At 40.0% G+C, this 13,213-nt stretch overlaps 1 protein-coding gene across 3 annotated transcripts in view; it reads left to right on the top strand.

The window, feature by feature from the left end:
* Nucleotides 1–1,020: 1,020 nt before the first annotated feature.
* Nucleotides 1,021–13,213, top strand: part of NF1 (neurofibromin 1) — a 250,231-nt gene continuing 238,038 nt past the window's right edge. For all 3 annotated transcript variants that reach the window (XM_061176469.1, XM_061176470.1, XM_061176471.1), the window contains exon 1: nt 1,021–1,420. In XM_061176469.1, the coding sequence (XP_061032452.1) occupies nt 1,361–1,420 (60 nt within the window). In that variant the 5' untranslated portion in view covers nt 1,021–1,360. The remainder of the gene's footprint in view (nt 1,421–13,213) is intronic.

Raw genomic sequence — 13,213 nt, forward strand, 5'->3', positions numbered from 1 at the left:
GGATGTAAACCTGGAAAACCATCATAACCCAATTCCACACGAAATCATTTCAACTCTGGTATTGGGGGCACAGGGAACGCCTTTGTTTCAGAAGAGCCACAATCTGTCTCTATTGTCTTTAGGGTCAAACCACCCGGGTTTGCATCCTGACTCTGACACCTACCAACCAACTCTATGACTTCAGCCAAGTCACAGAACCTCTTGTGACCCAGCCTCATTACGTGAGGGTAATGATACCTATTGGAAAGCCTCGTTGAAAGAGTTAAATGAGAGGATGAATGTGTTGAATTAATAATGTATGCCAAGCCCTTAAAGGCTTTTTGAGGATGGTGAAACTTGAATCTTTCTATTATCAACTGCGCAAAAGTTTTATTAACTCGGGTGCCTATCAGTTCAGCAGAGGAAGTCGACTGGGATTCCGGAGTCTGAGTACTTTGCCATTGGGTCTAGCATTGGGATTTAAGAGAACGTTTAAAAAAAAAAAACCACCGAATCTCCCTTGGCCCTTGGCCTTACTTTTTCCTGTTACTCAGCAGGCTATAGTAGCTACGAAGAACCTGGAAACCTGAGGTGTGTGCCTTGTTTTTTGAGAGAGCTTAAGGCAGAGCATAGCTCCCCAGAAATCAGCGGCAGAGATCTGTGTGCAGGGAGAAATGCTAGCCCCAGGGCGCCCTAACTTCCAACCCGGGGAGCAATCCAAACTCGGAGGCTGGCGGGGGACGGGGAGTCTGAGGTGGTGGTGGGATGGGAGCGGATGCTCCCGGGTCGGCTCGGACTCCCTCCGGCTACAACCAGAGCCCGAGTCGAGGTGAGCCCGGCGGCGATGAGGGACGCGCGCCTCGGGGCCCGGAGGAGTTAGGTGACGTCACCTCCAGGAGGACTCGCTTTTTCATTAATGAAACCGGCCGGAGCGGGCGCATGCGCGGCAGGCCCCCTTTCCTCTCGCTTCCCCCTCCCCTTTCCCAGCCGCGCTCTCAATCTCGAGCTCGCTCGCTCTCCCTCTCCCCGGGCCGTGGAAAAGATCCCACTTCCGGTGGGGTGTCATGGCGGCGTCTTGGACTGTGATGGCTGTGGGGAGACGGCGCTAGTGGGGAGAGCGACCAAGAGGCCCCCTCCCCTCCCCGAGTCCCCCTTCCCCGTCCCCCTCCCCCCAGCCTCCACGCCAACGCCCCCTTCCCCTCTCCCCCTCCCGGCCGGGCGCCGGCCACCCATCCCCACCCCCGTGGGAACGTTCGGCGCCTGCACTCCTCAGACCCTCTCCTCGCCTCTCCCCTCACCTCAGCCCCCGCTCCCCGCCCTCTTCCCGGCCCTGGGCGCCGGCCGCCCGGTCCCTCCGCCGCCCGCCGGCCGCGGGGAGGACATGGCCGCGCACAGGCCGGTGGAATGGGTCCAGGCCGTGGTCAGCCGCTTCGACGAGCAGGTAACGGGCCCTTGGCCGGCGGGAGGTGGGAGCGGAGCGGGGGTGGGGACGGAGTGGGTGAGGGGAGGAAGGAGCGGCCGCCTCCCCCGCGGCCGCCTCGGGCTCCAGAGGAAAGACTGGGGGGATAATTGGGGGTGGCCTAGGGGGGAGGTGCGGCAAGGAGGGGACAGCTGGTGGCTCTGGCTCCCCTTCCCTCCTAAGTCGGGGGTGGGGCCTTTTCCCTGACCACCCCTCCGACCCTCCATCCCCTTTATCCCAGCCCTTGCGCTTGCTAATAGGGATGAGTGACCTGGGGACGCTTTCAGGGGCTCTCCATGTGGATTTAATCATCCCCCCCCTTACTATTTTTTTGTGAACGGAGGTGGGTAACATTTAGGGGTTTCCTCTTGCCTCAGTGGATCTCCTAATTGGGGGTGAGTAACTGAAGGAACCCCCAAGGCCCGTCTTGTGTACCCCCAATGGGAGAACGATAACATCCCGCCCCTCCCCCAGTTTCTTCAGCTTCCTCTCTTGGAGGGGGAAGAGTAGAAGAAAGCAGGGAAAGCACAGGTTTTGTTACTTTCTGCTCCGTCGTCTCAGCCCGCCCCGAGAGCTCCAAGTGCACACACACTGCACGTCTTTTTGATGCCCCACACGGGCGTCCCCCCATACCCTGATAAGACAAGACTGGCTTTTACATTGCCGTTTGTAGTGGAAACCATGGTTCTGGTTCCCTCCTGCTTCTGAAATATTTTTCCTTTTTTTTTTTTTTTTCCCCTTCCTTGGTAGTTGCAGTTTCCCCCTTTATTTTTTGCCAGCGATCTGAGAATGTGAATATTGCTTTCTATAGTGGGAATCTTGGGGATTAAGGGGAGAAGAGTGAAAGGAAAGTGGGAAACTGCATCTGAGCCACTGACAACAGAGAGCAAAGACAGCTGGGAAGTGGTCCTGAAGCCGTTAATTCTGCTAGTGTTTTGTTGTTTTTTTAAACTCTCACCTCTTAGCTGACAAGAGAACTTTCATTGAGAATATTTGAGATGGAAAAAAAAAGTTTCATAGCTTGGAGAGGTGCCTTTTTATTCCCTGAGCTTCAGACTCTGAATCCTGGGGCTGATCTGAATGAATGCACCCGGAGCCTTTTGTCAGTAGGATTTAGTTTAACTTTGTGTTGCTGTAGGTAGTTGGGGATCGTTTAAAGGGATGCTTTTTGCAGCTGCAGTTCTACCATGGGCTTCCTGTGATGAGGGAACTGTTTGAGATTGAGTCAATCTATTTTGTTTACTGGATGTAATCATAAAACTGATTATGGGAGCTGAATGGAGGGGGGAGAAGGGCTCCACTTTTATTTGATCCATAAACATTTTCTTATGGGACGCATAGTGTTTCTGACCTATCTGAAAGATGTTTGGGAATAGGCAGAGGAATTGAGAAGAAATTTGAGAAGAAACTACTTAGATAAAATAGAATTATGAAGCTGTCAGAGACTTGAAGTTCTTTCACATATCCTTATGCTTCCAGACCAAAAAGTATCTAAACGACTGTGCTACTAATCTGTTTGAGGAAGTGAAATGTTACTGCATATATTGGATTGTATTATTGATAGAGCCTTAGATTTAAAACTTGAAGAAAAGACTTTCTCTGTGTAATTTAAAAAAGGATTTAAAAGGCACACAGAAGAACCCCAAAGCTGATCTGTGTGGACAGTTTAATCTGGATGCGGGAATTTGATGGATTCACATCACGACTGTAGTTTCCAGTTTTTTTTTAGTTAAAAATTGTTTCCAGTTTTTAAACTATATTTCTTCACTTCTTACCTGTTGATCTTTAGGCTTATCTGCCACATATGACAAACATAGTTTTCTATATTTTAAAAGAGGAATGATTTTGATTATATGTCCAGTAATGCAAGTAAATTTTTCCTTCTTTTTGTCCCCAGAGTTAAAAGACCTTAGGCTTTGTTGTTTGCTTTGTTATGAATATTGTGGAATCAAACTCACCACCATCTGTTAAAAAATAAGGATGTAAGAATTTTAAACAGAAGCATTAAAAAAATATATTCCTTAGGTTGTAATTAAGAGAAAGATCCATAGGACAAATTATTCCTCACATTTTTCTCTTACAAGGTTAAAGCCCACTGACTTCAAGATGTAAAAGTATAAGGGTTTCGGTGTTTAACATAAGGCATTTATATACATTAACTTATTATAGAAGTAATAAATGTTTAATTCAAATTAGCGTTTACCTTGAGGTTGGAAAGCAAGAAAACTAAGCCTCATAGTGGTTAAATGACTTTCCAAGGTCACATAGCAGACCTAATAATAAGAGCCTCAGTATGAAAAGCATTGAATGCTAGACAATCAGGAATATTTTTTCTGATAAGTATCCCATAGGATTTGTTTTAATAATCCGAAAGTATAGTTAGGAGAGAAGAATTTACCTTTTTATTGCGGGGGGAAAACAACCTGCATGTAGTGAGAGATATTTGTATGGGGGTCTTAAGCATTTCAACTATGTCTAAAAGTTTTAAATTTTGGATATATTGACTGTACTTTGTTTCACTGGGTCTAGGGGGAGGTGGGCTGCTTCCTTTTATTATAGCTAAGACACGTGTTGAGGCAGAGAGCATGTGCATCTCTAAAGATGGCAGCTCTGTTTATGATTGAATTGATGTTTTGGTTGGACTTCTAATATTTGTGGTGATTAAAGTAGAAATGCATTACTAGCCGCTGTTGATTACGTATTGTACTCTGATGGGTATTGCTCAGCAACTTGGTGCAGTAGACCCAGTTTAAGCAAATGGTAGTGTTCCATCTTGACATTTTGAGCTCAAGTCCTTGTTTCCAAGTGGGTAAAGTAAAATTCCTGTAACCTGCTGGTATTGCAACTAAACCTAATATTTATGGCCTGAGTTGAACAGTTCTTAGCAATTTGAAAAATAAGTACTGGACTTCCCCGGCAGTCCAGTGGTTAAGACTCCATGCTTCCACTGCAGGGCATGCGGGTTTGATCCCTGGTCAGGGAAGATCCCGCATGCACAGCGCGGCTAAAACAAAAACAAACAAAAAGTAAGTACTTCCTTGATTAGGCATGGGAGTTGTGAAGGTGGACAGCTAGAAAGCTGAATGGATAAGTTATATCTTCTGCTTCTTTTTAACCTGCCTTTATGGTGCTGAGTGGTAAGTTTCTAAATTGAAATTGGCAAATTTTAGGTGTGCAGCTTTAATTTGTGGCTCATTATCCAGGTTACTTAAATGAGAGGGAGAACCTTCTTACATGCCTCACCTAGCTCTATATGCCCCAGCAGTCTCTGTAGGACTTTGTTCCTGAAAAGGAGTATAGGAAAACTGGTCATATGAAGGTTTGTGTTTTAGGAAATTGAGAAAAGATATCACCAAATGATTTGTTGTAAATATGTTCACTTAAGCACTTACAGTTTCCATATCTGGTCAAGTAAAAATGGTATATAAAAAGCCAAAAAATAACATTTTAAAGAACATATTAGAGAGTAAACCCTGATTTTTTATTTTTAATAATAGCATATTTGTTGTTGTAAATTGAATGCTAATTGGAATGTCCTTCGAATATGTGGTAAAAAACTCACATTATAAAATGATTGGCAAGTGTCTTTGAAGTTACAAGCTACATGTTAATTGGCCAGATACATTTGTAAAACTTTGAAGTTGTTTTGGATTTAAAAAAAAATCTCCTTAGCTTTGTTCTTAAAGCCTGGTCTGCCTTTGTAAGGCCTTGTAAGTAGTTGAAAATGAATATTCTTTTGACAAGGGGTATGTTATGGTGAGTGAGAAAAAAATGCTTATTCTTTATTCTGGAACTCATCTTTTAAAAACAATTTCCAATTGGTCCTCAATTAGTTCTCTGTGTTCCCTCACTCCCCCCACCTTATCTAGCATCTAATTCAGTCTTTCTTTATGTGAGCGCCTTCCTTTTCACCTTCAAACTTACTTAGATTTTTTTTCTTTTGAACATTTACTTGGTCCTGTAGCTTTCTGTGTATAGATCAATCTTTTTCTTCCTTTGTTGCCAGATACCTGCTGCCTCTACTGTTTATCCACCTATATCCTTCATAACTCTCTGAAAACTAGCTTTTGCCTCTGCTTTCCTTCTGGATTGCCTCTTTCCAGAAAGTGATTCCTTCTGGCAAAACAGTGGTTTTCTGATCAGCTGTAATGCCTCTGTGGTGTTCCGTTACCCCTGGAAATCAGTCTCCTCGAATTCCCAAGACACGATACCGTCTCGTATGTACGCTTGCAGATCCGTATATGATGATGTTCTCATCAGTCCTTGTGCTTTCTCTATCATACCATGCTGCCCATTGTTGAACTGCGGTTCCTAAATGAGGGTCTGAGTTTTGTTCTGCTATTTACAGCCTCAGTCCTTATGCTAGCCATTAGATCTCTGTGGATCCTAGATTTCCTCATCTGTTGGAATTGACTAGAAAATCTGTAAGATTTCTTTCTAGTTTAAATATTCGATGATTTTAATACTTTAACAGCATCTACCTATGCCACAACAGTCTATCGGGAGCTGACCCCACTTAATTTACCTAACGTTTTCTCATTATGCCTCAGTGTGCACCTATGTTCCAGGCAAGCTGGCTTAGTCTCTTCTGTGTATGTCAAGCTTATTCCTGCTTCTCAGCCTTTGTTTACACCAGCCCCTGCCTAAATGCTTTAATTCCTCCTTTATCTTTTTTTAATTCCTGTCCACACTTAAATGGGCAGCTTAAGCTTCATTTTTCCCACGAAGTCTTTTTAGACTAAACTCACTGCAGCCTCACTTCTTGGTGTGCTTGTCACCTGGGGTTCTACAGAACCCCTCTTTAACATGTCTCCCTTTGGGAGGGTAGGTTGAACATAGTTTAGCATTGTTTTCTTTTATCTTTTTATCAGATAGAGTATAAACTTTCCTAAAAGCAAGAAGCCGCTGTTAGAATTCTCCTAATAGTCACCCCAGGGCCCAGCACAGTTAGAAGCACACAGTGAGTCATTGATGGAATGTTTTTCATATGATTCCTGGTTCAAAGGTAGACTGACTAAAGAGAGTGGTAATTTTGGCTTTGTTTTAAATGTAAATAACTGAATTTTAATTTAGTGTTTATGGTAGCCTCGGTCTTATTAAGTTAAGTGATATTTTAACTAGGAATAGGTTTTTAAGAAAAGAGAGCTTTAAGGAGGAACTTGTATATATTTATATTTCCTCCAACAGAGCTAACATTTTTAAATCAAGTTTCAGATCCAATTAACTACCTTTGTGATCTTGAATTTGTCATTTACTTTTAGTGGCAAGTCTCTACATAAGGAAATTTTTTGCAGTGGTCTGATAGGATAATGAATGTGAAACACTTTGAAAAGACTAAAATTATTCAAATGTAAAATTTATACATTTTCTTCACTGCTGACTGATTATTATGTTTTCACTAAATAAAGGAGATTGACTAGTCTCTGGATATGCCCCTGTATGTACCTTGGCCAATATATACCTTACTTTAGCGTTCACTGACAAATACTTAGGATTCTGAGAGGGTCCTTAGGATGACTATAATCGATCTCTTTTCTTGTTTATCATCTAATTTGTGGCATACATAATATACAGCTCTTCAAGTTTGGCAAGTGTAATAGAAAAATGTCATAAGGTGTGTGTGACTTGGGCCAGCAATATTGTTATATTAGATTTTAAATATTGCTACAGTTTTTGCCATTTTTGGCCAATAGGAAATTAGAATCTTAAATCTCCTTTCTTTTTTTTTGGATGTATTTAGCATGGAGAATTTTGTCCTTAAAGAAAAGGTTAGAGATATACTGTAATAGTAAGCATGCCTTATTTTTGCATCTTTGTTCTTTAAATTACTCAGACTGCTGTGGGGCATTTTTTGTTTTATTTTCATATTTGTTGTTATGGGGTTCCATATAGACTCTCTGTTGTTGCATTATAACAACATACTTTTCAGGGTGAGCAGTGTATTAAAAATGTGTTTTGCACATGTGTTCACTGGGCCTCAGTCTAGTCTTCGTTGGGGGTTTTGTGTGTGTCTGTATGTATATAAGACAAGGGACGGGAGTTATAGGAAGGCTCATTTTTTAAAGGAAGTTTAAGGAGAATGTACTATAGAAGAAGTAGAAGGGGAGATTTGTGGTCAGCTTAAACTGTTAAAAGGCTTAGAATCAATACTGAAGTAGAATATGGGCATCTTAAGCCCTTTCTTTGCTGAGGATTGACTTGGATTTATGAAAAGCATTGGCTTATTCCGTCTGACATCTTTTAGAATACCCCATTTTCTTGGGTGTGGAGAGGGAAGGATGAGACAAAGTTTGTTTTGACCTTGAAGAATAGAAAAGGTATTTTTACATTGTGGTGACTGAATTAAGTTTAAGGTTTCAGCAATTTGTAAATTTCTGTTTCATACTGTGTGGTAGAGCCTTCAGGAAAACAGAGCACACTCAGAGGTTGTGCTGAAGAAAATTTTAATGTTGTACAATATAAATAACTGGAATTGATAGTGCCTCCAATAAACTCTCTCCAGGTGCCTGCTGTCGATGGCATATTTGACCACTTCAGATGTTGTATGCCTGAGATATGTAGTTACCTTCTTTGGTTCTCTGAGTGGCTTTTGAGCCATTGATTATGTCATCAGAAGGGCTTCTGTTAAGACAAGAAAGCCCCAAGCTCATATGGAATCCCATCCTGTTATAATGAAAAATTGGAATTATCCTCTAAACTTGACATATTTTTGCTATAAATGGTACTAATCACTTTGCTGTAGCAATAACTTGAGGTGCAGACTTACAGATTGCATATTTTCTTTAAACCACAGCCTGGCACTCTTCTGGTTTGGCTTAGGGTTGCCACTACGGTCTACAAGCTGTTGCCTGCCCCTATTCATATTTTATAGTTTGGAGTGTCTTATCCTGTTGGATTTCAGAGAACATACTTAACTTTTTCTGGTGAAATCCTTATCCCCTCCGTTTCACATCCCCCAAAGTAGGGTGTTGTGTCTAGTGCAAGAGGCATGAAGTTAAGTTAGTAAATAGCAGGACTTTTAGAAATTTACTTTAAAGGACTTTTATTTAACTTTTTTTTTTTTTTTAATAAATTTATTTATTTGTTTTTATTTTTGTCTGTGTTGGGTCTTCGTTGCTGTGCGCAGGCTTTCTCTAGTTGCGGCGAGCGGGGGCTACTCTTCGTTGCGGTGCGCGGCCTCTCATTGTTGTGGCTTCTCTTGTTGCAGAGCACGGGCTCTAGGCGTGCAGGCTTCAGTAGTTGTGGCACGTGGGCTCAATAGTTGTGGCTCATGGGCTCTAGAGCACAGGCTCAGTAGTTGTGGTGCACGGGCTTAGTTGCTCCGTGACGTGTGCGATCTTCCTGGGCCAGGGATCGAACCCGTGTCCCCTGCATTGGTAGGCGGATTCTTAACCACTGCGCCACCAGGGAAGCCTTATTTAACTTATTTTAAATCATAGTTTTATATCCAGATAATGGCCTTGTGGGTAATTATGGCTATAACAATCTCAAGCGACCCTTTTCTGTTTAATTGTTGACACCTTTCCTTGGATAGTCCTCATAGTCATTTGGGCATGAGAAAACCACTCTTACTGCCTCAAATTTGTGATGGCAGTATACTATGTAGTAAGAGAAAGAGCTTTTGACTGTGCAGTTTTCAGAGTGACCTTGGGTAAGTCAGCCTCTCTGAACTTCAGTTTTCTGTTTTCATCTGTAAAATGGGGATAATATCTGCCTTACTTATGTCATGGGCTTGTTTAGTGTCTTAGGTGTGACTCTTCTATGTGAAAGGAAGCTGTAAATAATCATAAAAGTGTATTGCCATGATTATTATCCTGTGCAGTATTTTTTCTGTCTTTTCTTTATATCGATAGTTTGGTGATTATTATTATTTCTATAATGCATGAAAAAAAAAAACTAGAGAGGCAAAGCAACTTGTTCACAATCATATGACATGTAATTAATTGAGTTTAAACTAGAGTGTGGGTGTCTTAATCCTTAGAGCAGTAACTTTCAATAAATAGAGCTTTATAAAAAGGGCCTAAATTTTGTGAACAGATAGCACAAATATGTAGAGTGAGGAAAGTATTACTGCTTCTTCACTCAAAAATGACATGTTACGTTTTACCTTTTATGTTCATAAGAGAGTATCTGGAAATCTTTTTCAATTGGTTATGTGTTAGACAAGTTTTAAGCATTATATACTGATTTCATTGTTTATCATTCTTCTTTTCCCCTTATCAAAGCTTCTCTTGGCTGTTAGAAGTTGTAACATTGTTCCCCTTTTATTTAGTTTTATAACATTTTATAACTCACTGCAGATTTTTAGGTGAGGAGAGTTGAATTCTGAAGGTGAGAGAGTAGAATTTGTGAGAGTACCAACAGGAATGTATAATTATAAATATGAGATTATGTTTTTATTTCATTCTTTTATCTGGCATTTCACAGTCAAGTTTTGTAAAGTTGCTTTTCATACTCTAAGAACATTCCATTTAGGATTTGATTAAATTTGAGACAACCTTTTAAACTTTGGTAGTGTTTGAGTGCCTTGTTCTATTGGATTTCTGGGTCTTTCTTTTTGTCTGTGCCCGTCTGCTTTCCTTCCTTGTTTCCTTCCTTTGTCTACTTTTTCAGCTCCTTCCCGTCCCCATCCCCAATAACAACTTTCAAATCACTCATCTTGTCTTTTAGAGTATCTTTCCAAATCTCCTGTCTTTATCAGTGCCTTTCACTTCTGTCCCAGCTCAGGGCTGGGAAGATGTTTTAACTTTATGCTCCAGGCAGGTCTTCTTCCTTTTGGGTAATGGACTAAGGGGGAAAGAAAAGAAGCATTTGTATTTCCTGTTATGTTTCAGTTTTTGGTCTCTGATAACTGAATTTACAGTAGGGAATGGGAGAGATAGAAAGTATTGTTTTGGTTAAATGTTGGTAACAAAGATCAGTAAAGACCTGTGCTCTGGTTTCTGCCCTAACACAAACTACCTTTGCTATATTATGTAAATCTCCTCAATTCTGAGCTATTTCATTTACTGTATGTTAAACAGGAAAAATATAATCTGACAGTCCAAAACTTTTATAATTCTTAAAATGGGTTGATGTTTGTTTCATTTTTTTTAGAGCCAGTCCTTTTGAGTAAGAAAATAATTCCAGTCACTAATTGATTAGTGACAGATCCTTAGTTAGAAGGAATCTGAGCTTACTTAAATCCACTTCTGCAATAGCCCTGACAGATAATTGTTCAACCTCTACTTGGACATTTATTAAAAAAAAAAAAAAAAAGAGTGGTAATTCATATTCATTGTAGGAATATGAAATGTAACAAAATCACAATAAAAAAATAAAGGCCATTTATAATAGCAGAACTCAGAGGAGAACCACAGTTAAAATTCTGAAATTAGACCCCTTGGGTTTGAATTCTTGAGCTTGGGCTCTGCCATTGCTTACTAGTCCTTGGCCAGGTTATTTAGCTTCAGGCTTCAGTTTCTTCACTTGTAAAAAGGGGTCAATAATAGTACTTACTTCACAGAGATTGATGTGAGATTTATATTAGGAAATACATGAAGAGCACGTGGCATAGTTTCTGGCAATAAATGTTAGATACTGTTGCTTTTATTAGGTTGTTGGGATTGAATGAGATACACTGTCTTATAATCTGCTCTTTTAACATAATATAACGTGAGCATTTGCCCATATGATTATACTTTCTTTTATATTATTTAAAAATTTAAGGTATTATATGTAATTATTTTTTCTTAATATTTTGAAAATAAATTTTGAATTTTCTACACTGAATATGTATTTTTATAATCAGAAAAACAATCTGTAACAAAGCAAATAAATGTTACTTTATAAAATGTAACTGGAATGTATTAATGTAAAAAAAAAAATCTCGGTTTTTAGCAGCGTAAGGTTAACATAAGAGTAGGATCAGAATGAGGTGACTATAATAAAATTATTAAAGTACAAGAACTTGTTACAGTGCCTTCAGCTGTCCAGGTGAGAGGGGATCATGACCTGCCCACAAGAGAAGCCTTCTTGACAGGTCTATTGATTTCAGAGTTTTCAAGGATGGTTGTATGGTTGTACCTCACAAAATTTGACCAGTTCCTCTAAAGACAATAGGATAAATCCTTTTTTTTCCTGTCTGTTATAAATAGTACTATGATATGCAGTCTTATTTTGCCCTTTGGGCAGCCAGGGGTACTACATCTCAAGGTAACACATTCCATTAGTAGAATTGTAATTGTTAGAAACTGTCCCTTAAATTGAGCCTCCTCTGTCTTATTTGATCACTAAACATTCAAGTTCCTATTATTTGTGGTAGATGCTGAGCACTGTGGTAAATGCTGCGGAAATAAAGACAAGACATGCTCTTGGTCTCAAGGAACCTAAAGTCTATGGGAGTGTGTGAGAGGAGCACTTAATTTAGACTGGGCAGTCAGGGAGAGCTTGACAGAAAGTGAAGCCTGAACTAAGTTGTGAATCTTGTAGGTTCTTATATGCCATACTAAAATGTTTAAGCTCTCATTTGAAGATTTTGGGTGAATGTAATTTCATCTAATGGCTTATGCTTTAGTTGAAAAGGAGAGGAGAGGTTGAAAAATATAATAAAGGGAAATGTGGAATGCAGTACCATAGAAGGTAGAAGAAGATAGGGATCTAAATTCAGGTGGTGGGTTTAGAGACTGAGATGGTAGAGAAGGAAAGAATGGGTTTGGTCTATAATAACTGTTGGGATAAATGAGAGAGAGAGTGCAGTTTAAGGGCACTTAGCAATATTGGGCAGTATTAAGGACTCAGCTGAGTTTGGAGACAATGTCTTTGTTATGGTCATAGTCACTAGAATTGAAGGGATCAAGGAGTGTTGAGGACCAGTTGTTGGATAGGTGGTCCACCTTGACATTGAAGTCACCTAGATTAGGGTTGCCAGATTTAGCAAATGGAAATATAGGATGCCCAGTTAAATGTGAATTTCAGATAAACAGTAAAGGTTTAGTATAAGTATTTCCCAATTATTGCGTGGGATATAGTTACACTAAAAATATTACTTATGTTTATCTGAAATTCAAATTTAATTGGGAGTCCTGTACTTTATCAGGCAACACTCACCTAGATGGTAATGGATGTGAGGTAGAGGAAAAACTGAGCCAGGAGTCAAATTGTTTTGATGATGGGGAAAATATCTGGAAAATTGGTAGGTGACTGTGACAAGGTTTGTTAGTGAGTAGCACATGAGTCATGAGCCTCAAGGAAGAGTGGGAAGAGTAGAAAAGTTTGGAACTTGGCCTCCTGGAGTCTTCTATTCATTGTTCCTAATTCTATTCTCCATAACTCTTCAGAATGTTTGTCTTTTTTACTTTAAAAATGTTTGAAGACAGATCTTAAGTATTCCTCAGGGTTGTCTCCCCCACCCCGAAATATATTATTCATTCAATTATTTATAGTATAAATTGTTAAGATATTTCACTATCATGGTTGTTTTTTCTGTTGGTGCAGTGGTGGTCAGTATTCAGGCATATCATTTGTCATCCCTTTTCTAAGTATTTTTGTATATGAGGGTGTTACGTGAGACTTAAAAAAAAGGCTTACAAAATGCTGAGCTTCAGGTACTCTGTATTTTTGGTATTCATCTGATTACCAGTACAGTTAACCTATCAAAGAGCATGTGTGTGCATGTGTATTTTTTTTTAAAGTTTTATTATAAAAAATTTTAACATATACAAAAATAGAGAGATGATTATAAATGAACCCCCATGTACCCATTACCCAGCTTCTACTTAGTTTTATTTCATCCAT

Source organism: Eubalaena glacialis, chromosome 19 (assembly GCF_028564815.1).
Source record: "Eubalaena glacialis isolate mEubGla1 chromosome 19, mEubGla1.1.hap2.+ XY, whole genome shotgun sequence".
Classification (NCBI taxonomy): Eukaryota; Metazoa; Chordata; class Mammalia; order Artiodactyla; family Balaenidae; genus Eubalaena; species Eubalaena glacialis.